Source organism: Zootoca vivipara, chromosome 12, assembly GCF_965207765.1.
Source record: "Zootoca vivipara chromosome 12, rZooViv2.hap1.1, whole genome shotgun sequence".
NCBI classification, from domain to species: domain Eukaryota; kingdom Metazoa; phylum Chordata; class Lepidosauria; order Squamata; family Lacertidae; genus Zootoca; species Zootoca vivipara.
The window spans coordinates 13418861-13446366 of NC_142595.1; the positions used below are offsets into that span (position 1 = coordinate 13418861).

General features: G+C 46.5%; 2 protein-coding genes and 1 long non-coding RNA gene across 4 annotated transcripts in view; 2 read left to right on the top strand and 1 right to left on the bottom strand.

The window, feature by feature from the left end:
• Nucleotides 1-505: 505 nt before the first annotated feature.
• CDK5R1 (cyclin dependent kinase 5 regulatory subunit 1) lies at nucleotides 506-5204 on the top strand. Its single transcript, XM_035137183.3, has 2 exons — nucleotides 506-707; nucleotides 1676-5204. Exon 2 carries the CDS (start codon nucleotides 1787-1789, stop codon nucleotides 2702-2704), a length of 918 nt encoding a protein of 305 aa, XP_034993074.3. The 5' UTR covers nucleotides 506-707; nucleotides 1676-1786; the 3' UTR covers nucleotides 2705-5204.
• A 4817-nt stretch (nucleotides 5205-10021) lies between these two features.
• Nucleotides 10022-21507, top strand: LOC148683792 (uncharacterized). Of its 2 annotated transcripts, XR_015946535.1 has the most exons (4): nucleotides 13196-13329; nucleotides 13391-13650; nucleotides 14569-15025; nucleotides 21185-21507. It is a non-coding gene; the product is annotated as an uncharacterized LOC148683792 (long non-coding RNA). The 2 variants fall into 2 exon arrangements; XR_015946534.1 differs by lacking the exon at nucleotides 21185-21507 and having other exon boundaries at nucleotides 10022-13329; nucleotides 13391-14892.
• Nucleotides 10817-27506, bottom strand: part of MYO1D (myosin ID) — a 172705-nt gene continuing 156015 nt past the window's right edge. Inside the window, exon 22 of the mRNA XM_035136261.3 lies at nucleotides 10817-13552. Within this exon, the coding sequence (XP_034992152.3) occupies nucleotides 13396-13552 (157 nt within the window). The 3' untranslated portion in view covers nucleotides 10817-13395. The remainder of the gene's footprint in view (nucleotides 13553-27506) is intronic.

Consider the following 27506-nt stretch of genomic DNA (forward strand, 5'->3'; position numbering starts at 1 on the left):
TGTATACAGAAAAACTGAAAAACTTTAATTTGAAAAAGCAATTATTTTTTTAAGAAAAAGAGAGAGAGAGAGAGAGAGAGGAAACAATGACAAGCCATGAAACTCCTCGTCCGCGGCTCAGCTCATGCGCCTTCTTCCCTCTGCACGCGCTCAGAGGCGCTCTCGACAGAGGCTCCGGTGCCTTCCCGCTGGCGACCGGCGGGGGGCGTCCCGCTTGGCAGGCGGCGCTGCGGCTGCGGCGGGAGAGGCGGGGAGGCGCGGCCGGGGCGGAGGCGGAGCCGGGCGGCGAGCGGCGTCTCGGACGGAGTCAAGCAGGACGCGCGGAGCCAGCCGGGCGCGCAGCAGCCGAAAGCAGGAGCCGAGAAGCGCCAGGCGGTCCGGACGCCTCGCGCCGCCGCCGCCGCCCTTGCGGGCAGGGAGGGAGGGAGGGAAGGGTGGTGGGTGGGTGGTGGGAAGGGGGTGCCCCCACCTAGGGGTGCCTGCCATCGCGCCATCCGCGCGCGCCCCCCCTCTCCGTGCCAGCCGAAGCTCTCCATGTCCCCGCACGACTGATCCGGCGCACCTCGGAGCTGGGAGAGGGGGAGGCTGGACGAAAACACCCCCCCCCCGTAGCGCCACCTTCCGCCGCCGTCCCCCCCCGGAACGAAGCCGTCCCTGCAGGACCTTGGACAGAAGACGCGCCGTCGGCCGAGGGAGCGCGCACTGCGGTGGGTACCACGGGGAAGGCCATCGCGAGCCTCCCTTCTCCCCCCTCCCTTTGAAGGGGATGCAGCAAAAAACGTGGGGGGGGGCGGAGGTAGCGAGTCCCGTGTGTGTGTGTGTGTGTGTACGCCAGGATGGGTCGGAGGAAAACATTGGCAGGAGGAAAGATGGGGAGGCAGGATGAATGGTTTGTTGTTGTTGTTTTAAATTGCATTTGTATACCACCGTTCCTCTGAAGATGTCAGGCTGGGTCACGACAGCAAAAGATAAAATGAGAATAAACCACACACACACACACACACACACACACACACACACTTCCAGCTCAGCAGCTGGCGGATGGCTGCTTTGCAAAGGGGCAGAATTCACGACGCAGCAAGTTGCGCGTCTGTAATTATATGAAATGCATGACTGATGCCCGTATAATGTGCTCAGGCAGAGCTTCCCCATGAGTGGGCAAAGTCTGTTGCTTTGGAGAGGCATGTGCACCTCTGACATCATGCTGCTGGCCAAACGGGCTCTGCTCTGGCCCACGGGAGGTGCTTCTGCCGTGATCCCTTGAACACACGAGCGAGGGGCTTTTGTTTTTTGTTTTGCTGCAATGGGATAATATGGCTACCTCTAGGGAAACACACACGTTTGAGCACATGGCTGCGTGTTCAGAGCTTGCACAAGGGGGTCTTCCACAGGCTTTGTGTCTGCTGGAGTAGGGCCATGTCGGTAAAAAAAAGCGGGGAGACCTAGCAGGCAATATGTACCTGAGGTGGCCTTAAAGATTTGGGAGGGGAGGGAAGAAAAAGAGAGGGTAGCAGTGGAAGCCAGAAAATAATGCCAGAAAAGGATGGATGGGGCAGGAGAGGGAGGGGGTGAGAAGGGGCTTCTGCGCCCTCAGGGAGAGGGGGGGGGATTCTGTGTGCTTGGGAGAAAAAAGGACCTCCGCTTTTGCTTATCTGAACCATTTTGCCTTTGGCAGGTCTGAACTGAAGCTGTAAGACTGCGGCACAGGGGTGCTTGAAACAGAGACCGCTGCCCGTACCCAGCCAGCTGTTCCGTTCGCCTCCCTCCCTCCTCTGCTGCTTGCGCCATGGGTACCGTCTTGTCCCTTTCCCCCAGTTACCGGAAGGCGACCCTCTTTGACGATGGCTCGTCCACGGTGGGACAGTACACGGCCGTGCAGAACAGCAAGAACGCCAAGGACAAGAGTCTCAAGCGCCACTCCATCATCTCAGTGCTGCCCTGGAAGCGCATCGTGGCCGTGTCGGCCAAGAAGAAGAACTCCAAGAAGGTGCAGCCCAACAGCAGCTACCAGAACAACGTCACGCACCTCAACAACGAGAACCTGAAGAAGTCCCTCTCGTGTGCCAACCTCTCCACTTTTGCCCAGACCCAGGGCGCCCAGCCGCCGGCGCCCAACAACCAGATTTCCACCTCCAAGAGCAACCTCTCCTCCGTCAAGAAGACCCCCCACCCCAACACCAACTCGACTGGCACCCCCAAGAGGGTCATTGTCCAAGCTTCGACCAGCGAGCTGCTTCGGTGCCTGGGCGAGTTCCTCTGCCGGCGATGCTACCGGCTGAAGCACCTATCGCCCACCGACCCGGTCCTCTGGCTTCGGAGTGTCGACCGGTCCCTGCTCCTACAAGGCTGGCAAGACCAAGGCTTCATCACCCCGGCCAACGTGGTGTTCCTGTACATGCTCTGCCGGGACGTCATCTCTTCCGAAGTGGCCACGGACCATGAACTGCAAGCTGTCTTGCTCACCTGCCTCTATCTCTCCTATTCCTACATGGGCAACGAGATCTCCTACCCTCTCAAGCCCTTCCTGGTGGAGAGCTGCAAGGAGGCCTTCTGGGATCGCTGCCTGTCCATTATTAACCTCATGAGCCCCAAAATGTTGCAGATCAACGCCGACCCGCACTATTTCACTCAGGTCTTTGCCGACCTGAAGAACGAGAGCAGCCAGGAAGAGAAGAACAGGCTGCTCATTGGCCTGGACCGGTGAGCTTCCGGGCTCCCTTGCCGCTGGGATGAGGGGGGAACATTTTTTCCTTCTTTTTATGTTGTTTTTGTTTTCGAAACAAACCGGGACACAAAAGGTGGGCATGGGCAAGCCTGAGAGAGGACACTTGAGCCTCCGTTCTTCTCCACCGCGATTGGCTTGGCTTTTTGGGATCCAAAACACAGACACATTTCGGAAAGGAGAAGCGGTGACGTCAGGGCTTGCCTGCCTGGTTTTCTGTGGCTTCCTCTCGCCCTTAATGTCAACAAGGAGGGGGCGAGCAGGTGGGGCCTAGAGCCAAGTGCAACGCTGGCAAGACCGCAGCGTCCCTTCGGCGCTTGGCTTTTGCCTTGGAGATCCTCAGCCGGGGAGGGGAGATCCACCTTGCACTTCTTAATTCCTCACCGTGGATTGCGGAGGTGGCTAAATAGCATTTACTGTCCTCGAGACGATAAGCGGGAGGCAACCCAGTGCATTTTGCAGAGCCTGGCGTTCTGGAAAAGGGATCAAAGGACGGGATCCGCCTCCTCTTTTTCTTTCCACCATCTTGCGCACTCGCCTGATCGAAATGACACCAAATCAGTATTGGCCTCTGGAAAGGGGACCCTTATTGCATGAAAGCACGTGGCTACACTCCAGCAGAAGTGGGGAAGCAAAAGACAGGCGTATCGCAGGCCCTTTGGGGTGTGTCTCCCCTCTCGCCGCCTTTCCCTGGGGGAGGCAGCCCCTTTGGTTTACATCCGTGCCAAAGGGCAAAGGTGAGATTTTGGGGGTCATTTCCTGTGACAGTACCCAAGGAAAAAGGAAAGCCGATGTAGCCAATATGGAATGGGTGGCCGAGATTAAAGATGGCCTCAGGAAATGGGCACTCAACTCACCTAGTATTAATTTTGCTGGCAAGTTATTTAGGTGGACGTTTGATACATTTTGAGTTTTGTTTTTTATTGCACAGTATTTAAACTGGCTGCTTCAGATCAGAGTGACTATGATTCTGTTTGAGGCCTTCTGAGCAGCTGGAATAATGGTCCCTTTTCAAGATAAACCTTTTCAGGAAAATGTAAGGCTGGTGCCAGTCGATTTGTTGTCCAGATGATTTGGTGCTGAACCCCGATATACAGCTGATATTCTTTGTTACAGATTCCTCCCACCCCATCCTGAAATGGAAAATCCCTTGTCATTTATTTAGCCAGCCAACCATCTTAATATTTTATGAGGGGGGAGGGGTGGGGGGGAGGGAGGGAGGGAACGTACCAAGCGGGGAAAGAATGATGACTATGTAATAAAGAGATCCGCAGCAAACACTACAATTTCAGGAACAGATTGCGACTAAAGCAGCTTGGGAATATAAAACTGAAGCATATACAGAATAGACACACATTTAGTATATTATGGGATTTATATTGCTTTTTTAGTCTCTCTAAAAAGCATGCCAGCTCCTAATGTTTTTTTTCCAGTATCACCCCCCCCCCTATTTCTGGCACTGAAACATTTGATGTAGTCCTCTAAAAAAATTTATTCCGGTGCTTAGGAATTTAATTTATTTTGCTTAGCCCTCCGGTTCTCAAAAAGGAAGAGGTTGAAAAAAAAATATTCTGATCGGCAAGCTTCAGGGATGGTAAATGTATATAGAGAATAGCAGGGGATGTGGGTGGGGAGGGGGTGCAACGACACCGGAATATACACTGAATTTTGCTCAGTTAATGACATGCCGTATTAAATGCCAATAGTCCCGGGTCTAGGATTCCGCTGAAGATGTGAACTTCCTTTACAATGGACGTCATCTTCTCTGTATTTATGTTCCCGTGGGACAACAGAGGGGACAAAGAAGCTCAAACACTCTCGGGTGTTGGGGTAGCTATTGGACAAAAGGCCAAGTTGAAAGCGTTTGGGGCTCCATCTCTGATCCTGGTGTTATGGATGCTGGCATTCTGGCAGAAGGGGGAGCTTGTCTTGTACTTAACGGTTGTCGAATAGGGTAGCTTGCAATTAACTTCAAAGCAGCAGAGCACTATTTAAATAATAAAAAAAATGTAAGAGGAACAGGGGGAAAAAAAGCTGTGAAATTTCAAAAGGAAAAAAGGTCTGAGCTGAGAGAGGCTTTGAGGTAGACAGGAGCTGAGATTTTGTGAATATGAAACGGCTGCTGGGTTTGCTAAGCAGGTCCTGCCATCGCCTCCTCCGAAAGCTAGGCCGAAATCTGAGCCATTCAAAAGCGAGACACTGACTGTTAAGAGCGTATGTTTTGGGTCCATAGGGAAGGAGAGCCTTAGAGTCGCGAGGGAGGGCTTTGGGTCCTTCGCAGTGAATGGGGAATCGGGGGGGGGGGGTGTATAGATCTTCATTGCATGACCATTCTTGCTGCTCTAAAATGGATGGGCACATAATTCATTTCAGTCCCCCATCATCAACTACGGTATGGTGTTCCTTGCTCAGCTTCTTCGCTGGCTCCTGGAACACCTTGAAGACTAAATTCTAGCCTGTCTCTGGATAAGTAATTCTCCTACCCCCCCCCTAAAAAAAAAAACCCCAAACCTTTATTCTTCCTCCTCTGTACACTGTCCTTCTTTTCTTTTCAATATAAAAGGGAAATTATAGCTTTTAATCAACGTGGTTCTGGAAGGTTGCGGCTGCAGTCCTATGCATGCTTACGTGGGAGAAAGCCCCATTGAAGACAGTGAGGCTTACTCCAGAGTAAGCAAACCATGAGTTGCATTGCAGAGGGATCTACCTTAACAGACCTATGTATATCCCTTGGTGCGAAAACCTGTCTTGTTCTTTTTGGAGTCCTGGATCCAGTGTATTTATTGGGATTTTTGTAACAGCAAACAAAAGATCAACTGATATACTTGAGTACATAATAAGAGCAATGAATGGGGTTTTAACATGCTGCTATACGAAACAAGTAACTTTTTAGAACAAAATCTATGCTAATAAATACGAAAGGGGGGGGGAGAGGTCTGTCTTTCCTTTGTTCTTTCATCATTGCTTTCCATTGCATCTTTTGACAAAAGGCAAAACCTTGGAACAACTGATTGTAAAAACAAAGAAGCAAGATAAATCGCCATGCACAGATTTCAAGCACACACAATTTCAAGCACATCACACACACCCTCCTCCCCTCCACTGTCACAACAAGCCCTACCCGTAGGTCCTTCAAATCAATATATTTTCATCTCGAGACTTCTAGACCTTTTCAAATCTCAACTGTACACAGTTCTTAAGAGTTCGGCTGTGTTCTAAACCGTTGTTACTTCTTTTTTTTCAAAAGGAAAAAAAAACTGAAAGAAAAAAAAACGTGCCATTTTTTTCACTTGAAATTCTCCATACCTGTACATTTTATGTGTGGGGTGGGAGGGGGGGGGAGAAGAGGAAAAGAAAAACAAACAAACAAACAGAAAACCTGCTAAATTCTACATGTATGTGTATGTTGAGGTTTTTGGGGTTTTTGTTTTTTTTAGTGTGCAATCTCTTCTGTAGACATTTGTTGACCAAAATTGGTATTATTATTATGATTATTGCTTATTATTACTTAAATTAATTTATAAATTGTCCTTTTTGTATGTATGTGTATTATAGTGAGTTTGTAAGTATGTGAGGTTTATAAATATGACAAGACTGTCACAGAGCTGTGTGTGCCTGTAACTTAACACCCTCCCCTTATTTTTATTTATTTTTGTACTGTGCTGATTAAAAATAAAATGCACTGACCATCCATTACATGATGGTATTCAGAGCTTTATTTTATATATCTATTTCTTTTTTTAAAAAAAAACATATGCTGTTGTGTGATGGCAGGAGGCGATGATAGACAATGAAGACAATTGTAAATAACAGAGCCATCGGAATTTAATTGGATTTGCCTTGTAGGGAGGCGGTTTAACGCAAGAGGGTCTTAAATCAAGGTTAAGTATAGTATGGTTCACAGGTTCTCTCCTGGTTGCCACGGAGGCAATATCCTGCAGAAAATGAGTAGGCAGAACTGGACAACAACATCGTGACAGATGGTTGCTAGGATTTTTACAAAAGATGCTGGTTTAGGTAGACCTTGATCCGATTCACCAATAGCACACACTTAGAATCACTTAAGACTACAAACCTGTGTATCCCCTTACCTGGGAGTAAGCCCCATTAAATCTAGCGGGACTTGTTTCTGTAAGCAGATCGGCACTGTAAAACACAGAGTTGTTCTCCCAACTCCCATTATCCCCAGCCAAGCATTTTCAGGGGGTTGATGGGAGCTGTAGTCCACCTGGAAGACTTCACTATGAAGAAATCTCAAATATGCCCTTGTGTGCTTTTCACATTCAGAACACCCATCGGTGGACCCTCGGGAATCCAGTTTTTAGAAAGCAAAAAATAAAAATAAAAGTAGACAATGTACGGCTGAAGTCACCCCTCCATATTGTAGTTTTGAGGGGCAACGTTGTCTTGGAGGGATGGGGAGACAGGAGAGGAAAACGGATTGGCCCAGGGAGGGCAATTCCTTCTTTGGAGCCAGTCTCTCACTGGGAAGAGAAAGGAAACCAAGCTTTGTGAATGGCATTCCTGGTATCACATGGTGCATGAGTCACAAGGAGATTCAGAAGAGGAAGTCAGTCTTGTTCCTTTGCTAGAGTCCAGCTAATGAGATTTTTTTAAAAAAGGTTCAGAACTACACAATAATGCAGAGTCCTTAAGCACATTTCGCCTCCGAGGGCGCTTTCCTTCTTCATGAGCTCACAAGCACTAGCTGCTAATCCCTTTTCGACATCCTTCACAGGCTCCCTTTCTGGACTGGGGTTATTCTTCCTTAAGGTGACAATGAAAGCTAGGTTTTTTTAAAAGCAATCGAGAAACGAAGTAGTTAACATTGAGGCTGCTGCTGGCTTTCCCTCTGTGTTTGAGGGAAGCCTTTTATCTGAAAGAGAGACGTTTGCATCATGTTCGCCCTTTTACAATAAAGGTCTTGAGAAACGTGGGGCGTGTTCCAACCAAAACAACTTGCCGTGATTTCAGCAAGAGTTGTAAGCTTTAAAAGCCCCATTGAGTTTGCAGCCTGAATATCTTCCATTGAAAAAAAGATCCATCTTCCATTGAGATCAAGTGGATTTAAAATTGCTCACATTTTGCTGGATCCTGTCCATTATCTCCTAACCCTTGGGCTTTTTTAAACAACAACAATGAACATTTATGGGTTTATAAAAAAATACAAATACAAGAACCATTAAAGACTTTGCAGCATCTTAGCAGCAACAAATGGTGTTTGTTCTATTCATTGTCAGGCTTTGGGGAAGCGGCTTCCTTTGGCCGTGGATAAGCAGAACAAAGCAAAAATAGTCTCTTACCATTTAAAGATATTTTAATGATCACAGCGAAATAACAAAGAGTCCATTCTCGGAGTAAGAGTGCTCCCAATTAAGGTTTACACCCACTTCCCCTCCGAGTCACCCGTCACTTCCTCGTCTTGCAACCTGATCTCGCAACCATTTTGCTTTCTATGCTGCCACCTTATCTGCTGTCATGACCTTGGGGCTGGGCGGATGTCGGCTTTCCAGCGAGAGAGTATCTGTTGACTCTCTCTCATAAAGGTCTTCCTCTCCTAGCTGTTCACCACCCAGTTCTTCCCAACTTTTGTCTTCTGAACTGTGCCCCTCTGGAAACCACTGCTCCAAATCTATACTGTCCTCCTGCTCATGGGAAGATTCAGGATCCTGAATTGGGAGCAGGGGGAGGGGGAGGGGCCTGGCGTTCCTCATCTGTGCAGCCCTCTGCGGCATGGTCGCTGACACCCATTGACTTTAGACATAAGGCTTACACATTCAATGCATTCCTTACCATAGTCTCTCCACCGAGAAGATTGAGCAGTTGGCCTAACAAGGACTTGATTTGGTGGTAATTAACACAGTTAAAAGGGTTTGCATTTCTTTATGTTATGCCTTTAATATGGCATAACTGTGTCTGGCAAGATGCTCAGACATTGTTGTATCCCAGATATTATTTTCCCACATCTTCAGGGGCATTTCAGTCCGGTTTCCCTTGTTTACTCTACTGAGTGTTCATTATTGCACCCATCGGCAATCCCTGTCTCAAACCAACCGGCGAAGAAGGAAATGCCAATTCATCTATATTAGGGACGTCCAACTCCCAAGAGACTGCGATCAGGCCAAAGTTGTTGAGCTTTTTTAGGGAGGGAAGCTCCATTTTAGAGAGGGAAGTGAAGAATTTTAGTAGAGGAGAAAGATCACTAAGGAAACAATCTGACTCACAGCGAAAACTCCATCTTCCGCTCCAGTGAGCATGCACGAATGGAGGGCAGGGTGAAGGGGTGGGGCCAGATGCTCTTAATGGTAAAGGTGCCCCTGACCGTTATGTCCAGTCGCAAACAACTCTGGGGTTGCGGCGCTCATCTCGCTCTACAGGCCGAGGGAGCCAGCATTTGACTGCAGACAGCTTCCAGGTCATGTGGCCAGCATGACTAAGCCGCTTCTGGTGAACCAGAGCAGCGCACAGAAACGCTGTTTACCTTCCCGCTGTAAACGCTGTTTACCTTCTACTTGCACTTTGACGTGCTTTTGAACTGCTAGGTGGGCAGGAGCAGTGACCGAGCAACGGGAGCTCACCCCGTCGCGGGGATTCGAACCGCCGACCTTCTGATCAGCAAGCCCCGGATGCTCTTATGGCACCGCTAACAAAAAGGAGCCCGCGGTCGACAGCAATCAAACAGAACCTCCCAGGGATCGACTACTCGATCCCGATCAATCAGTTGGACACCCCTGATCTATATGGGATAACTGGAGGCCACACCCAGCGTAGTTAGCAAGAAAGAGAAGCAAAGCTGCAAAGGTCCATGGGACCTTGCTATGTACCATATTTTTTTGTGTGTAATAACACACTCCTGCGTAGAAGACGCCCCCCCCCCATTTTGGGGGACTCAAAAATAAGAAAATGGGGGGGGGGGGTTGCCTAAAGTGTTGGTGCTGACCTTTAAAGCCCTAAATGGCCTCGGTCCAGAATACCCGAAGGAGCGCCTCCACCATTGTTCTGCCCAGACACTGAGGTCAAGCACCAAGGGCCTTCTGGCGGTTCCCTCATTGTGAGAAGTTACAGGGAACCAGGCAGAGGGCCTTCTCGGTAGTGGCGCCCGCCCTGTGGAATGCCCTCCCATCAGATGTCAAAGAGAAAAACAGCTACCAGATTTTTAGAAGACATCTGAAGGCAGCCCTGTTTAGGGAGGCTTTTAATGTTTAATAGATTATTGTATTTTATTTTTCTGTTGGAAGCCGCCCAGAGTGGCTGGGGAAACCCAGCCAGATGGGGCAGGGTATAAATAATAAACCTCTTCTTCTTCTTCTTCTTCTTCTTCTTCTTCTTCTTCTTCTTCTTCTTCTTCTTCTTCTTCTTCTTCTTCTTCTTCTTCTTCTTCTTCTTCTTCTTCTTCTTCTTCTTCTTCTTCTTCTTCTTCTTCTTCTTCTTCTTCTTCTTCTTCTTCTTCTTCTTCTCCTTCTCCTTCTTCTTCTCCTTCTTCTTCTCCTTCTTCTTCTCCTTCTTCTTATTATATTGTAGTCCCAAAACACCTGGAGGGCAGAGTTTGGGGATGCCTGGTTTAGAGCCTTAAAGGATGACCTACAGATACTACTACCAAAGCAAACACAGTAATATGTCTTTGGAAAAAGGCCATTTCCTTAAGCGCATTGTCTTGCTGCAAATTTCACTTGGTCCTGAAATCTGTCAGAGATGGGAGTACTGGAAAACTGGAGCAGGCTGGGAACACATAAAAGCAGTGCAAGAGAAATGGCTGGGAGTCCAAAGTGCTGAATTAGGTAGTTTGTTGGGAGCAATCATATGCATTACTTAACTCACAGCCACATATTTATTTTATGTACTTATCTGAAATATTTACACTCCCATCTTTCCAAAAAATAGTCTAAGGCAGCATCTTCCTAAGTAACATGTTCACTATTCTTCAGTGTTCCCTCCAACCCTGTGCCTGTGGGTTAGTTGCTATGCAGTCTTGAGGACTAGAAGCTTTAATTAAAAAGAAAAAGTGTTACAGAGTTAGACTCAGAGTAATGCAAAAGCTGCTGTGGCCCTAAAAGATTTCTGTGTGCTTCCCAAATACAAAAAGAGACAGCATGATTGGGTATAAATGATACTTCTTTTATTTATTGCAATGAATGATGTAAACAAAAATACATTTCAATTATAACAAGGGTGCTTGCCCACATTTCTATATAAACTAAATTTTAAAATGTTCATTCCATTATTCCCTCAGGCTTAAAAATCAAACATACAATTAAGGAATAGTTAATTTATAGATAAAACTGAGAAATTCTCTCTTTTCTCTCACTCACACACATACACACAACAGAAAAGGCCACAAATACTGTATATTCATTTAAATCGAGACAAATACTTCATAGCACGTGACATAGCCAGTCTTACAGATTTGGAGAGACTTCCTTATCATACAATTTGCTTATTTATTTTGCATTTCTTAAATTTCTAAACCACCCTTCATCCGAGGTTTGGAGGGCTGGTCTCTGTCATTATTCAAATGCAGCAATTATGCCGGGGCACCGTATGAAAGTGCTAATTAAAAAGTTTCCTTGGCTAATTTGGCTGCTATGAAAGTGAGAGCTGGAAGGCTTTTGAGTAATTAACCGAGAAGCAGAGGAAGACGCTGGGGTGGGGGTGGGGGTGGGGCGAGTGGGGACAGGTCCGTTTCGCTACTTGCAACAGGGAACAGAGTGCAAACATTTGGTCGAGTTTACAAGACCAGTCAAGAGCCCGCTTTCTTTTCAGAAGAAACGATGGGCCGTTCAGCATAGATGTGCCTGGCATTCATTGGAACGAACGCAGGGGATGGCTAATGGACTTCATACATGCCATAAACGCAGTGGGGGGGGGGACACGTTAAAGGCTTCATACGGTATTTACCCCCCCCCCAGCCTCTGGGCACTTCTACCAAAAAATACTTTAAAATGTTAAAAGGGTGGGATCTTGCCACTTCCAGGCTAGCCATAAAACAAGCAAGGAAAGGGACCTAGATGGTGGTCCCCTTCTCTGGAAAGCTGGACCACAAAGATGGGGAAACAGCACAGCCAGAATGGCTGGGAACTGGGTAATAAGGACTTTGTCCATCAATATGACGGTGGTGGGGACTTGCTCCCCAGGAACAAGCCAGTTTGCTCCACCACCCATTAATCTGGGAAGGGCTACATTCCCATGCTTTAAGAAAACCTGATTCAACCGATCAACCATTCAATGTTCCTACCTGGGTTGTGAGCAATCACAAAGTCAAGGAATCCTGACCTGACCAGCAGTGTCAGGCTTGGTCCCCCCCCCCAATTTACTTCATTTTACTTATTTGGTATTTTGCTTATTTGGTGTGGGCCTTGTTGTCAAGTGCTCCAGCATGGTGCGTCTCGGCCCACGCCTCGAGACGCTGGAAGCGCTCGGCGTCAAGCAAAACGCAGCAACTTTGGCATGAGAAGAAAATAAAGCTCGTCAACGAGGCTGTGCCTGCTACCCAGCGGAAAGCCGGAGAGCTGGACAAAAGGCAACTAACTATGAGGACACACTGGCCAGAATGATGCCAGCCGCTCGGATAAAGCACACTGTGAGCTGGCCTAAGCGATCGGCTCCAGCGCTTGCACTAACAGCAGCGTTGGCGAAGGCAAATCTGTGCCAAGTCATGCACACAGGGGAGCCCCCCCCCCTGAAGATATAACAGACATACTTTAAAGCTGGTGCTCTTTCCACCTGTCTGTTGGTGTCCGGGTGCAACGCTAGCACTGCAGCGAAGCAGCTAATGCCAAACAAGGACACCCTTTCCAGGGTGCAATGGCTAATGCCTACTAGCTAGGAGTCTCGTCAACATCGGACGAGCCCTAGGGCAGGCTCCCTCAACCTCGGCCCTCCAGATGTTTTTGGCCTTCAGCTCCCATGATCCCTAGCTAGTAGGACCAGTGGTCAGGGACAATGGGAACTGTCGTCTCAAAACATCTGGGGGGCCGAGGTTGAGGAAGCCTGACCTAGGGCAAGGGCAGTCCACATGCTGCCGTCCGATGTTGACGAGACTCCTAGCTAGTAGGGCCAATGGTTGGGGATGATGGGAGCTGGGAGTCCACAACATCTGGAGGGCACTAAGTGGGCAAACCGTGGCCAGGGGGGGGCGTTCCTCTCATGCATAACCTCTTTGGAACAAAAGGGGCTGGGGAAACTCTGTGGAAGCTGCTGCCAGCCCCTTGACCCTGTGCTATGGAAAGCCCACCTCTTTTTAAGTACAGATCACTTTTAAAATTAAGGCCTGCATGAAATCCAAAGGGGTTCCCGCCCCCCCTCCTATTCCCTCCCATAGAAGGCTTTGGAGTCCCAAGGATTAATTACGCAACCATCTTAGATATTGGGGGGGGGAATAGGAGGAGGAGAGCATATATACATATATCCATTCATAAAAGGCACTTTGCTAAAACACAGCATGGGAGCCAGTTCTAAATTTATAGCCAGCACAATGGAGGGCTATTTTAAGCTCCTGCTCAGTGTAGCTTTAGAGCTGTCTAGATGTGTGTCACAGACAAACATCTTTACAACCGTCCTCCTCCTCCTCCCACCCCCATGCAAGATTCAAGGCACAAGAGGAAAGGAAGGCTGCTTAGAGGGGGAGTCTCTCTCTACCTCCCCCCCCCCACAGCCCTCCCCTAGCAGAAGCAATGCTAATTTCCAGGCACACACAGAACGAAGCCTGACCGATCCTTGGTGAAGTTTGGCTCTGATTGGTTTATTCTGGTTTCCACGGAGATGGTGCATTTCCGACCATGCATGCTGCACTGGACCGGATTGGCGACGCTGACTTGCAGGCGGCGTTTCTCACTGCAGGGCGAGAGAGAGGGGGGCGGGGAGGAGAAAAACGCATTAAAGAAAGAGACTTCAATGTGTGTGAAGAGGAGAAGAAAGGCCACCTTGAACTTGTAAGATCTGCTCCACCACCTCCTAACAGCTCGGGAGGCCGTGATTAACGGCCAAGATTAGAACGGATCATGCAAATGAAGAAAAAGAACCACCGACTCCTTTAGCCATGGTTCTGGAAAGGCTATAAGGGAGGGCAACTTGTGCATTCTTTGGGATGGGGCCAGGGAAGGTGCGTAGATACGAGCTACTCATCCAGGCTTAGGTATAGAGAGTCCCCTCTGTGACCTGATGGAGTTCCCTCTATCACAAACCCATTTTTGAGATTTGCACTATTTCCATATTTTGAGCTTTTTAAAAAAAATTAAAAAAGGTTTTTAATTTCAAGGAATGAAGCACATCAATGCTTTATACCCAAGAGCAACACAAAGACTGCAATCATTTTTGCAAACAGCTTTCTAATGCAGCTGTTCCAACGGAATGAGTTCCAGACTACTTTGCTGTATTTTAAAAAATCGTTCCTGATGGAGGTAAGAAGAGGGCCAACTCCTTTGCTCACGTCGTGTGGGCGAGACTTGTGTCCTTCCTTCACCGCCTTGCTCTCTCCTAACACTCCAACTTAGAAGCCCCACAGAAGAAATTCCACCCCAGAATGAAAAATCAGATCCCATAAAACAGCCCTGTTAAAAACAAAAACAAAAACAAAACCCAAAAACACAACCCTTGGCTTCAATGTCAGGCTTAAATAAAGAGAGTTCACAGTCTTTCTGACAATGCTGTCCAGGGGGAAAGAATTTCCAGAAATTTAATGCAAAGAGAAACAGAATATTTAATTTTAAGCTGTTATTCAGCTTTTTTAAAAAATGTAAATTCCATTGTGGGGGTGGAGGACATTCGGCAACTTGAGTAATTTGCATGTTGGGTTTTAAGAATCTTCCCCGCTTTATGAGTGTAATAATGCAGTTTTGTTTCCCTTACAGGAAAGACAGCTAATGATAATTTTAAATGCAGGAGCTGAAAGTGCAGCTGGCAAGATGAATATGCCCAAATGCTGAAATCTGTTTGTTTTTAAAGGTCCTGTATCACTTACTGAAAAATGGAAACAGAATCCCCAAAACACTGCCAAATTTCTTTTTCTTTGGGAAACCTAAACTATCACACCAATTCATTATTTTCTGCCAACGCTTTCCAGCAGAAACTTAATTGCCCCCCCCCCTACTTTTTAGGGAAAGGACCAAGGAGTGCTTAGTAAGCCCCGTATGTGACTGTCTGCTGAATAAACATGCTCAGGGCTGTGCCACTAATATTAAATATTAGTCTGCTTTTTTAAAAGAAAAGAAAGGAAAAGGGTCAAGATTAACAAACAAGAAAGACGATGCACAACACTGATCGCTGTCACGTCAGGGTGCCATCGGGACAGGAGGCCAAGTCTTCCAGGTATTTAATACTTCTTGACTTAACGCCACAGCGAGTTGCATTGAAAATCCCTGATTAATTTGCTATTTTTGCCGTGCCTTAGCAGACCCAAATGAACACATGGTAAAGCAGATCACAGGTGCTTGTGGATGCATTTACAATGTGAATCACCGGTGGGTGGGTGTGTGAGTAAGAGAGAACAATACTCAATACCAGGCTTCCTCAAACTCGGCCCTCCAAATGTTTTTGGCCTACAACTCCCATGATCCCTAGTTAGCAGGAGCAGTGGTCAGGGATGATGGGAATTGTAGTTTCAAAACATCTGGAAGGCAGAGTTTGAGGAAGCCTGCTCTATACTCTCAAGTACATGCCTCCCCTTCATTTGGTTGAGCAAGAATGTAGCTGTTGGATATGCTTTTACAAACGGCACTGCAACAAATTCTGCTTCTTGTTATATCACCAGAGGTTCCATAATCAACATCATTCCCTCTCACTCATAGTTAGCTCTCCTCTCCCATCGCCTGATCACATTTGACTAATTGACCCTTGAGATTTGTGGTATGGTGGAGTATAGGTAAAGCTAAAGGAGCCCTGGACGGTTAAGTCCAGTCAAAGGTGACTATGGGGATGCGGCACTCATCTCGCTTTCAGGCCGAAGGAGCCGGCGTTTGTCCACAGACAGCTTTCCGGGTCATGTGGCCAGCATGACTAAACTGCTTCTGGCGCAACGGGACACCGTGAAGGAAACCAGAGTGCACAGAAAAGCCGTTTACCTTCCCGCCGCAGATAGATACCTATTTACCTACTTGCACTGGTGTGCTTTCGAACTGCTAGGTTGGCAGGAGCTGGGACAGAGCAACAGGAACTCACCTCGTCATGCGGATTCGAACCGCTGACCTTCAGATCGGCAAGCCCAAGAGGCTAGGTGGGGATGAGTCTATCAAAAGGTGGTTGCCATCACTTTTGGATACTGTTATAGCAAGCTAGGGCACTGGTCTTGCAACATAGCTAAGGTGCACAAAGGTGTGTGTTGGTGTAGAATCAGTTTCACGCAGCTTGACTAACATAGGAAAGCACTTTCCATATCATCTTAAAACACAACACTTTCCCAGGGGCAGTTCACAATGTTCTTTGTTTTTCACTCTGGCACGTAGAGGACATGCCTGAATTCCACAATTCTGTCAAGGCTGGGGGGAGAGGGGAGATGACATGAAATTGGGTCGGCTGCAGAATTCAGCATCCCGAGCACCTCTGTTCTCATTAACATCCCATCACTCAATTTCTAGTCCTCATGCCTGCAAAGTTAGATGTGAAAGAAGGTTGGCGATACTTTTTCAAAGCTTCAGAGCCCAGAGGTGGTAAGAAGCTGTCTAAATACAAGGGGAAGCTTGAACTTCCCCATCTCGAGGATAGGGGCTTAAAATAAAACAGCAAAAGCAGAAATATGCAAAATAAGTGAACATATACACATTCAGAATCTTGGCTGCCAGTACAAAACTGTGCGCGAGCACGCAGGGTACACTTGCCTATTGGAACAAGAAGCAGAAATAGCAAGAGAGCTAGTTTCATCAAAACTTCACAGGAAGTCATTTGCAGACAGCCTCATGCCCACAGACCAGTTCAGTAACCTCTGCTCTTGAAAGGCTGCAGAAATGATTCATCCAATGTGAGCAACAGAAGCTGTTTTTTCTTTCCCCCTTTTAATAAAAACAAACAGCGAGGGTCTAACCATGAAAAACAAGCAGTATTTACTTTTCTGGTTTGTGCCACAGGTCCCTCTCACTACACCTTTTAATGCCAACTGGGGCCATGTATGTATCTGGGGTCATAGTCCCCTGTGAAGGCAGTGACTGTAGCAGCAATGTTCCGGACAACAGAGGGCTTTTGAAAGCTGGCTTGTGAAACGCTGCTTCAGACTCCAAACCGTAACTAAGAGCTCAGTGCTTCAGGGACGGTCCCAAACAGAAAAGGCAGGTCCAGATTCAAAAGGTCGGCTCACAAAGAATGGGGGACAAATCCTGGAAATCCGAAATCCCAAAGGGGCAGAAAGGCTATTTATGTACGCGACCCCCAGCTGCGCGGATGCTACTAGCCCAGAGATGGAAAGAAGATAAAATGCCTACCAGAGAAGAATGGCAGATCAAGTTGATGGACTATGCTGGAATGGCAAAAATGGCCGGAAGTATCAGAAATAAGGAAGACCAAATTTTTAATAAGGAATAGGGAGAATTTAGCATTTATCTTAAAAACCACTGTAAATAGTTAAAACTGTTAGCAGGACTGGAATAGCACTTGTAGTTTAATGGTGAATTTTGGACATAATGGAGATATGAAAGATTTGGATTAATCATAAAAGATGTAGGAGGAAATGATTAACAATAGGACCCACAAAGGGGAGGAGGGAAGTCCAGAAGATTCCTTGGAATCTTGTTTTTATGTTATGTATTGGATAACTGGTTTTCCAGTAGTGATGTATGGAAGTGAGAGCTGGACCATAAAGAAGGCTGATCGCCGAAGAATTGCTGCTTTTGAATTATGGTGCTGGAGGAGACTCTTGAGAGTCCCATGGACTGCAAGAAGATCAAACCTATCCATTCTTAAGGAAATCAACCCTGAGTGCTCACTGGAAGGACAGATCGTGAAGCTGAGGCTCCAATACTTTGGCCACCTCATGAGAAGAGAAGAATCCGTGGAAAAGACCCTGATGTTGGGAAAGATTGAGGGCACTAGGAGAAGGGGACGACAGAGGATGAGATGGTTGGACAGTGTTCTCGAAGCTACGAACATGAGTTTGACCAAACTGCGGGAGGCAGTGCAAGTCAGGAGTGCCTGGCGTGCTATGGTCCATGGGGTCACGAAGAGTCGGACACGACTAAATGACTAAACAACAACAACATTGGATATGTGATTGTAAAACTCTGCTTTGAAAACAGAAAAGATTATCTCAGAGTCCTCTTTACCTCAAAGGTTAACAGACCCAGGGAGCTATACTGCTAGGCTTACTCATTACCGTAAGTCCACAAGTGGGTCTTGGAAAGCTCTAGCTCAGGGGTAGGCAAGCTGAGGCTAGGGGGCCGGATGCGGCCCAATCACATTCTCAATCCGGCCCGCGGATGGTCCGGGAATCAGCGTGTTTTTACATGAGTAGAATGTGTGCTTTTATTTAAAATGCATCTCTGGGTTATTTGCGGGACAAAGGAATTTGTTCATATTTTTTTCCAAAATATGGTCCGGCCCCCCACATGGTCTGAGGGACAGTGGACTGGCCCACGGCTGAAAAAGGTTGCTGGCCCCTGCTCTAGCTTAAGGATTTCAGAGTTACTTGCACGTGGGCAAATGGTGCTGCTCGCGTTCCATTTTGCGCCCAGCGTGCTTCAACGTCATGGAGAGGTGGTTTAAAATGGAAGAAACGTGACAAGCCAGAGATCACTTCAGCTAGAATATTACTCACACGGTTCCACGGAAGAAACAAGAGAAGAGAAACAGTCTGTGCGGGAGAAAAAGCAGAGGGGTGGAGGGTTTCTGAAGGGAGAAACCACTGCTTTCAAACACTACAACTCTCTTGGTCCTGGTCACCATAGTAACCTGGATATTAGCCAGTGCATCACTGCCAGCCAACCAGATGATGTGACTGTCATGCATGCTCTTATTTGGCTGGGGGGTGGGGGTGGGGCTAGAGCCTGCTGCCTCTTCTAGGGATGCCTGCTTACGAGCCAAATTTAAAACCGATCGCTTATTAGTATTAGGGAACGCCAACGTGAGCAGCGTTTTGCAATCCTCGTTCGTCTCCACAGCTCTGCAAGCACAACACCATTCATTTGGAAAATGCACACACACACTTGCGGGTGACTTCTTCCTGCAACATCTAACGCTCGCTAAGCAGGACGTGGGACAGGAAATCCCCCCCCCCCCAGAACAAAGCAGTACCTTCTAGCAGAGGAGCTCGGGGATACAAGTTGCTGGTTTTGTGCTCCGTTTTGCTCCGCTGCTCACAAAAACCTTGCAGCTGTTGGGAGATGCAGCTATTGGCACAAGGTGATCTTTGGGTGGATTGAGGGCATAGGGCAGACTGGACGCCGCTGACCCAGCACACTTGCAGAAAGCTTCCCTCTGGAAGCACTGCAAGATCTGGAACCCGATCACAGAACCACCAAACTGAGCAGTTTTATTCATGTAAGTGCATAGCTGGTACTGGTTTTTTTTTCCATCAGCCCAAAGCCTACGACAAGCATGCCCATTTTGCATACAACCCATCTGAATAGTAAATCCATTCAAGGAGGGCAGGTCACAAAGTGTCTTCAGGGTTCATGTCTCCAACATCCGCTTCACATCTTTGGGGATTTCTCTCCATGAGCAACTTGCCAACACCCAGGCATCTCTTAAGAGCCATTCAAAAGACAGACACTCATCAGGGCTTTTAGTGGCAATGGGAAGATATGGAACCTTTAACTTTAATTTTACTGAATGGTTAGAGGAAAGTTCAGTCGCCCTCTCCAAATAATCTTGGATAAAGAGAGCAAAAACCAACCAACCAAAAAGAAATACATAAAATAATGGCTATTGGTCACCAGCCTGAATTGGTTTCTGTGTCGATTTTTGTTTGTTTGTTCTTGGCTATAACCTGTATTTAGCTGACCAATAAAATCTGATGATGATGATTACTAGCTGTTAGTTAAGAGCAGCATCAGCTAAGTGGCTCTAGGCCAGGCATCCCCAAACTTCGGCCCTCCAGATGTTTTGGACTACAATTCCCATCTTCCCCGACCAATGGTCCTGTTAGCTAGGGGTCATGGGAGTTGTAGGCCAAAACATCTGGAGGGCCGCAGTTTGGGGATGCCTGCTCTAGGCCCATCCCAAAAAAGAGGGCACTATGGCAGCCCCAAAGCTGACGTTTTAGTAGATAAGCATTGGAAGGAGTAGAATGCTTGTGCATCTCTCTTTGTTGATCAGGACTGCAGCCACATTCCACCTCTCAACCACGATGCCTGAGCTAGCAACCTTTAAGCTAGCTGTTCCCCTGCACACCTCCAGGTACGCCCAGGATGTAGTAGAAACATGTGGTGCAATTCCTAACTCATTATGTATGGCAGTGCCTTGCTATTAGCCTATAAAGATCTGAATTATTTGGGATCCAAATATCTTTCCGACTGCCAACTGGCCCAGGAATTATGATCAGCAGGAGAGGCCCTGATTGTTGTCCCCATCTACAGCAGAAGCTGGGAGGGTGGTGGCATGAGACAGGACCTTTTCTTGGTGGAGGCACCCTGGTTATAGAACCAGCTCCTGGGGAAAATCAAATCTGCCCCCACTTCTGATATTTTTATGTGTAAGCTGAAGAGTTTTCTGTTTGCCCAGGCATTTGGAACATGAAAGCTGTTCTGGATTGTGGCTATTTGGGCTATCACTGATGTTACCAATTTCATCATTGATTGTGTGGTTTTTATTTCATACTTGTCTGTAATGTTTTCATGGTTTGTTTATTTATTTATTTATTTATTTAATGAATTTATATACCGCTCTATACCCGGAGGTCTCAGGGCGGTTCACAGAAAAGATCACAATATATAAAATCAAAATAAGGACAATAACACACACACACCCCGCAAAAAGAGTCACATTTTAAAAGGGTATAGGATGTCAATCAGGTCAACCAAAGGCCTGGTTAAAAAGGAACGCTTTTGCCTAACGCCTAAAGGTGTATAGTGAAGGTGTCAGACGAACTTCTCTGGGGAGAGCATTCCACAGACGGGGAGCCACTGCAGAGAAGGCCCGTTCTCGTGTTGCCACCCTCCGGACCTCTCAAGGAGGAGGAACACAAAGGAGGGCCTCAGAAGTTGATCTCAGGGTCCGGGAAGCTTTGAATCTTCGCTTACGCTATTCCAGCAAAATCAGCATCACATCACCCAACAGCTTCTTGCTCTAATCTCAGCGAACAAGATGAACAATAGCCAATAGTCAGCTCCAATATGGTACCCCTCCAGGTGTTTTGAACTACACCTTCCATCTGCCCCAGCCAGCATGGCCCACTGTCAGGGTTTAGGAAAGCTGAAATCCCAAACATTTGGATGGCACCAGATTGGGGAAGGCTGCCAGAAGTAAGTAATATAAACAAGGGCTCTTCTTCTTTTTTTGCAAGACCCTTTTAAATATTCAAAACGGTCTCTTTTTTCTCTTTCCTAGGCCAGTGGATGCCAGCTTTTAAGACTGGGGACAGGGCCACTCCTGACCAGACTGTTTGGGAGTTGCCTCCCCCACCCCCAATCTACATTGCTGGGCTCCAAGTACAAGGAAATCAGTGCAAGAATGGAAAGGACTGGTATTTCCCCTCTCAACAGGAATGCCTCCTCATTGCCTGTTCTTATGCAGTCTTGTGGTGAGGATACAATGGTGAAGGAGGAAGAAAAGGCATTTCTGCCCTCAGATCCTCTCCCAAACCTTTAGTCTGGTTACTGCCAGTAACTCATTGCAGAGCTCAGCTTCTTCCTGTGGCCTACCAGTTAATGATGCCTGATCTAGGTCATGGCTAGAAAAGGTATTCAAATTCCCAGGCAAATGTTGCTCAACCCAGTCTGTGGGTTACAGTCGCTACGAGACAGAACAACCAAGTTGCAAAGTTCCCAGCTGAAATCTTGCCTATGCTATGAACTGAGGATGTGACCTTGGAACGGTTTTTCTTTCTTTTTTCTTATTCTTTTTTTTTTTGGGGGGGTGGGGGAGGGAATAAATGCATAGACTAGTATACAGGATTGTTGTAAGAGTTCAGCAATTTCAGTGTGCTCTTATAAGCCGTATACAGTGGGACCTTGGTTCCCGAACTCAATCCATTCTGGAAGTAAAATAAAAAAATTCCTTCAGTAGCACCTTAAAGACCAACTAAGTTTATATTTTGGTATGAGCTTTCGTGTGCATGCACACTTCCACATTCTGGAAGTGTGTTTGATTTCCAAAACATTTGCAAACCAAGGCGTGCAGCTTCTGATTGGCCCCAGAAACAATGCTGACAGCCAAAATGGAAGTTCGGCTTCCAAAAAACGTTCGCAAACTGGAACACTTACTTCTGGGTTTGTGACGTTCAGGAGCCGATTTGTTCAGGAACCAAGGTACCACTGTAAATGTGAAGTGATTTGTTTTGGCCTTTCCTTATTTTATTTTATTAGAAATATTTACCAGGATGGGGCTCATACAAAATCAGAGTAATGAATTAAAACAACGTATGACATTAAACTTCAATTAAAATCATTATCTTTGTAGCTTGCTAACACCCTGGCTTTTACGTATCTTAGAGGTAGGACAGGAGTCAGCCTTAGGGGTGGAGTTACTAGGACATGAAGGAAGCCACCTGCTTTCACAAATATGTGCAAGGAAGTGACTGCAGTCACCAAAGGCTGCATTGAGGATAGGAAATCTGAAGCCAAGGAGGCAGCACTTATGAAGAGATATTCTTCCAGAATGACACAGGGTGCTGAAGGGGTAAATAACATGGGGAGGGAAATCTATATTTGACCTCTTCATGGGGCCTGGAGGGAGAATGCAAGGCAAGGTAGACAACGTTAAAACAAAGCGACAGCTCACACTCTAGGTGACTGGCATCAACCAACAGATCTCAAGAGGCTGTAAAGGAAAACCACTAATTTATCTTCCAAGGAGGAAGTTTCACAACTAACTGAGATGGCCTGCTCTTAACCTCTTAAAACTGCAAGAACTAAAAACATTGTTTACCATGAGTTTGTTACAGGCCGCTCAGGGCTGGCTCACGGTGCAATTCGACAGAATGTGGCAGCAGGCACAGAAGTCATCTTCCGGAGAATCTCAGCTGGCACTTTAAAAAAAGGAAGTTTCTAGTCCTCATGGAACGTACACAAAATAAGGCAAATCATGCAAATTTGACCAACTTGTGTAATTTCTACGGGATTTTTTTTTAAAAGTGTGGAGTAGGCAGAGTCCTAACCTTGCTCCTGTCTGATGTTCTCCAGTGCCTGTTAAGAACATAGGAAGATAGGAAGCTACCTTATATGAATTCAGACTACTGGTCCATCTAACCTGCGCTGACCCTCCAGGTTTCCAGGCAGAGCCTACCTGGAGATGTTGTGATTAACCTGTTATTAACCTTGTGCTCCTCCAATTAGCTACAGCCCTTCTGTTACCCGAGATGGTCTTCCAGAGACTGTTTTACAACTTGTCTTCCACTCCTCTCCAGTTCTGCCAGATTAGTCACAGTGCTTGCCAGGCCAGTACCAAACTGAGCAGATGGGACATTTCCAGGCACACTGTCCTCAAACCATCTCCCACATTCATGCAAAATTAGCAAAGAAGCAGAAACATGTCATTGCAGAGTGGGGTGTGTGGAGAGAGCACCCACTACATCGTGAGGAGTGCTCCCATTATAATGTTTTAAGTGACCTACATACTGCTGGGGAAGACTGGGGAAACCCAGCCAGATGGGCGGGGTACAAATAAATAAATCCTGAGGTATGTTGGCTACTGTGACCTGGAAGGAAGTGGTGTGTTATCTGTGACACCGTGTCGATTGGCTCACTTGCTTGTGCTACCTAGAAATGTGTGGATGAACCGGTTATCTCCTGGTAGCAAACTGTGTCTTGGACTCTACTGATATATCTAGAGGGAGTGGATGAATGTTGGTGTGCAGGGTAGCACACTTACATAGATTTTTTTTACCTGTTCCTGGTGTGTATTACATGAGCCAGATTCCTCAAACTGGCCCGTGACCTTATAGTCAACCAAAATAGGCAGACATGCTTTGGAGCCTCATCAGAACTCTCAGCTTGTTGCACATTCGTCTTGATTTGATTCATCTTTTACCTGTATCAAATGACCTGTATAATTGGGTTCTCCTACAGGTGCACTCCTCATCTCCACAGAGATAGGCAGTATTTAAAATACAGGCATGCATTTTGGGGGCATGCAAGGGAGTAGGGAGCTTTTTGCCCCCACCAGATCTCTCTGATTGCTCTCGATATCGCTTATAGACAGGCAGCATGGCTGAAGCCCTGCGGCGAGGCACAGGAATGCTGTTCTCCAACCATACTAGATTCTGCAAAAAAAAAAAACACCCTCTTTACCCGCCCTTATCAAAGACCTTGGATCAGAGGAATTCGTCAGTCTACACATTTTGGAATCCAGAGCAAAGCGTGGCGACAACTGCAATTTAATGAATGTCAGCTTTTTAATCGGTGCTCATAGAGAATTCAAAGCTACAATCTGTGAAGAACCACCACCTGCCCTTTCTGCTTCAGCTGCTATCGTGGGACTCCCAGTCCCTGGCCAATCTGCGTAGGCCTGAAAAGGGCAACTCTGCCAGCAGACACTATCTCCTTTAAAGCAGTGACCTAGTTCTGCTCCTGCTCTTCCTAATTTACCCAGAGAAGGTTGCATTCACAGAAATGAATAGGCGCGTGTGTGAAAATCTTGTAGCCTTGAACTGCAATCTCACCTAAAGCAGAACTTTAAGGGGGGGGAGGGGAGGAATCACTTTTATGCGTAAAACAAGAAGAGATGGTAAGAAGAGGGAAAAACTTATACAGTCAAACCTCGGCTCCCGAACGGCTCCATTTTGGCTCCCAAATGCCAAAAAGCTGGAAGTAAATGCTCCGGTTTTCAAATGTTTTTCGGAAGCCAAACGCCCGACGCAGCTTCAGCTTGAGTGCAGGAAGCTCTTGCAACCAATCGGAAGCCGCGCCTTGGTTGTTGAATGCTTCAGAAGCCGAACAGGCTTCTGGAATGGATTACGTTTGACAACCGAGGTTTGACTCTCTCTCTCTCTCTCTCTCTCTCTCTCTCTCTCTCTCTCTCTCTCTCTCTCTCTCTCTCTCTCTGTGTGTGTGTGTGTGTGTGTATGTGTGCTGGAAGAATAAGCTGGTTTTAAGAACTGCGCCACATTCTTAGCAAGGCTTGCATGCCAAACATGCTGGTGCATGTCAGGGTTTTCCTCAAAGGCCAAGTAAAAGCACTCTGCACATGGCTCAGAGGCACTCTGTGTTTATATCACATGTTTGAGAGGCAACTCATAACAGGCATGAATATGTTATGAAGTCAAGTCTTGGCACCACTTATACTGAGGCAAGTTCTTAACCATGAGACTGACTGCCATAACGATAAATGCTAAGCTCCTTTATGACCTTTTCAGTCTAGTGGCAGGTTTTCATTAGGCATTGGTAGGTGGGGAGCTGATGGTTATCACAGCGAGCTGATGGCTTTGAGTTTACTGCAAAGTCTTTCTTGCGATCAGCACTGTGTAATAACTCAGCACAAATATAGTAGATACTAACAGAGGGGACAGCAAGGGAGCAGAACGACGCCATGAAGCAATGATCAAGGAAAACAGACAACTGGGACATGGAGCAAAACATTCTCCCACTGAATGTCATCATGCTGCTGTACATTAGGGGCTGCCACTCTGCCCACTGTCTGGAGGTCAGCCCTCATCCTCTAATGAACCACCTTGTGCCACCACCTTCCTCTGTAGCTGCAACCATGCCAGTCCCAGTGCTGTTCCTTTATCAAATGGTGCATGTTGGAAATGGGAGGTGGAAATGAAAACAAAGGCCTGATCTGGTCTGCTGGATCCCTTGCAAAGGAAAAGGGTAGCAAGCCCAGAATAAACTCATCCTCCGGTCCACATATTTCAAAAAGTAGGAGAAACACCAGCATTGTGTTAATTAAAGACGCAAAGGGCATTTAACATATGGCATGCCATATTTTGTTGCTCTTGTTTCAGCACCAGAAGAGCGAGACTCCCTCCTTTTCCTATCTTATCCCTGCAGGAGTGAGGAGGAGTTCATGCTAAATGCTATTTCTGAAGAACAAGAGCTTATTGCCTGCCTCGCCCCTTCTCTTAACAAGGTGATTTGGTAGTGTTAAAAAGCTGCCAATTATCAGCAGAAACACAGTGACCCATATCTTACAATGCTGCTTCCAAATCCTCTATGTCAGGCATGTTTTGGACTACAATTCCCATCATCCCTGACCACTGGACCTCTTAGCTAGGGATCATGGGAGTTGTAGGCCAAAACATCTGGAGGGCCGCAGTTTGGGGATGCCTGCTCTATGTGTCACAAAGCAATTTTGGTATGTAACACCCTCCTACCACTGCACCTTGATAACTCTTCTAATATAACATTTTAGGCTGCTTTCGTATGAACAAAATGCTTGCCAATTTTCCCCACACCCCACAAACTGACTCACTGAGAAGGGACACATTAAAAATCCAGGCAAACCTTGAAGCACCGGGCCAAGAGAAAGCCAAGCAGGGTACCCTCTCTGTCTCGTGTGCAAACAAATGTTTTTGCAAAGAGCAGTCGGATCCATGAAGGGAGGCATCAATAGCATTTTGTCAACTGCATACTGTACTGGAAAACTTCTGAATTATCTGCTAAAAGGGCAGCACTGAATTTCCAAGAATTTGCAGTGCATTAAGCTTTTAGTGTTAATTGATTTTACTTTGGCCATTGAACTGAATAACGTTCTCCCCCTGCTCGCCTGCATCGTTTCAATGAATGTACCAGAATCCAATCTCTCATATTTCTGTCTATGAAAAATTGAAAGAAAACCAAACCACCAAAAAAAAGGGTAATCAAGCCAAAAGGTTGAGAAAGCCAATTGCAGAGTAAATGCTGTCAGGAGAGTAACAGATGAATTCTTTGTTCTGAGGCTATCGCAGCATTTCAAGAGACTCCCTGTAAATTGCTATTTATTTTGTGAAGGGCTGCTGCAGTGACAAGATAACATGCTGTGGGCTTGGGAGTAATCCCCAAGGATGGAAAAGTCCCACTCTCCACCTTTTGAGGTAGATGCTTGCATGCAGACAAAGGACGACATGTGATGTGTCCAGAAGACTGTGGACATATGGAAAGGCTACACTGGCCTTTCTCATCAAAACAAAAAATACCGCCCCCCCAAAAGAATTTTAAAAGGGCATATTATTGCCATTATCAATTCCGTGTCCAGAGGGTGGGTGCCAAATTTATTTCAGTTATCAAAAAGCACTGCACATGTGTCTAAGCTTCACTACAATTATGTCCCAACTACCTAAATACTTAAGATTCCCACTCATACCTCAAAGGTTCTTCCCTTGCACATTGATTTAACACAGCAGCATAGAACTGCCAATAGTTAATGGCAAGTCTGGTCCCTGGCATAACTTATCCAAATCTAAAATATGAAGTGTTAAAGCCAATCTCTGTCTGAGTTCGCTAATCTGTAAAATGTCATATTATATTCCTATATAAAATGTGTCCATCAGCTAAAGAAAACTTAGGTAGTTACATTTGTGTTAAAAACAATAGTTCTAAAGCAAGAAATATACTTCATTATTAGATAATGTGTAAGTATAATCTTAGACTATTAATAGATATTTAATGATAAAAAGGGGCTTTTTTAGATATTGAAAGTTTTTTTAAAAATATTAATTTGGTGGATCAATTAAACATTGCATCCTCCAGTATTAATGCCATGTTGACTGATACCTTTGTGATTACCTTTGTGG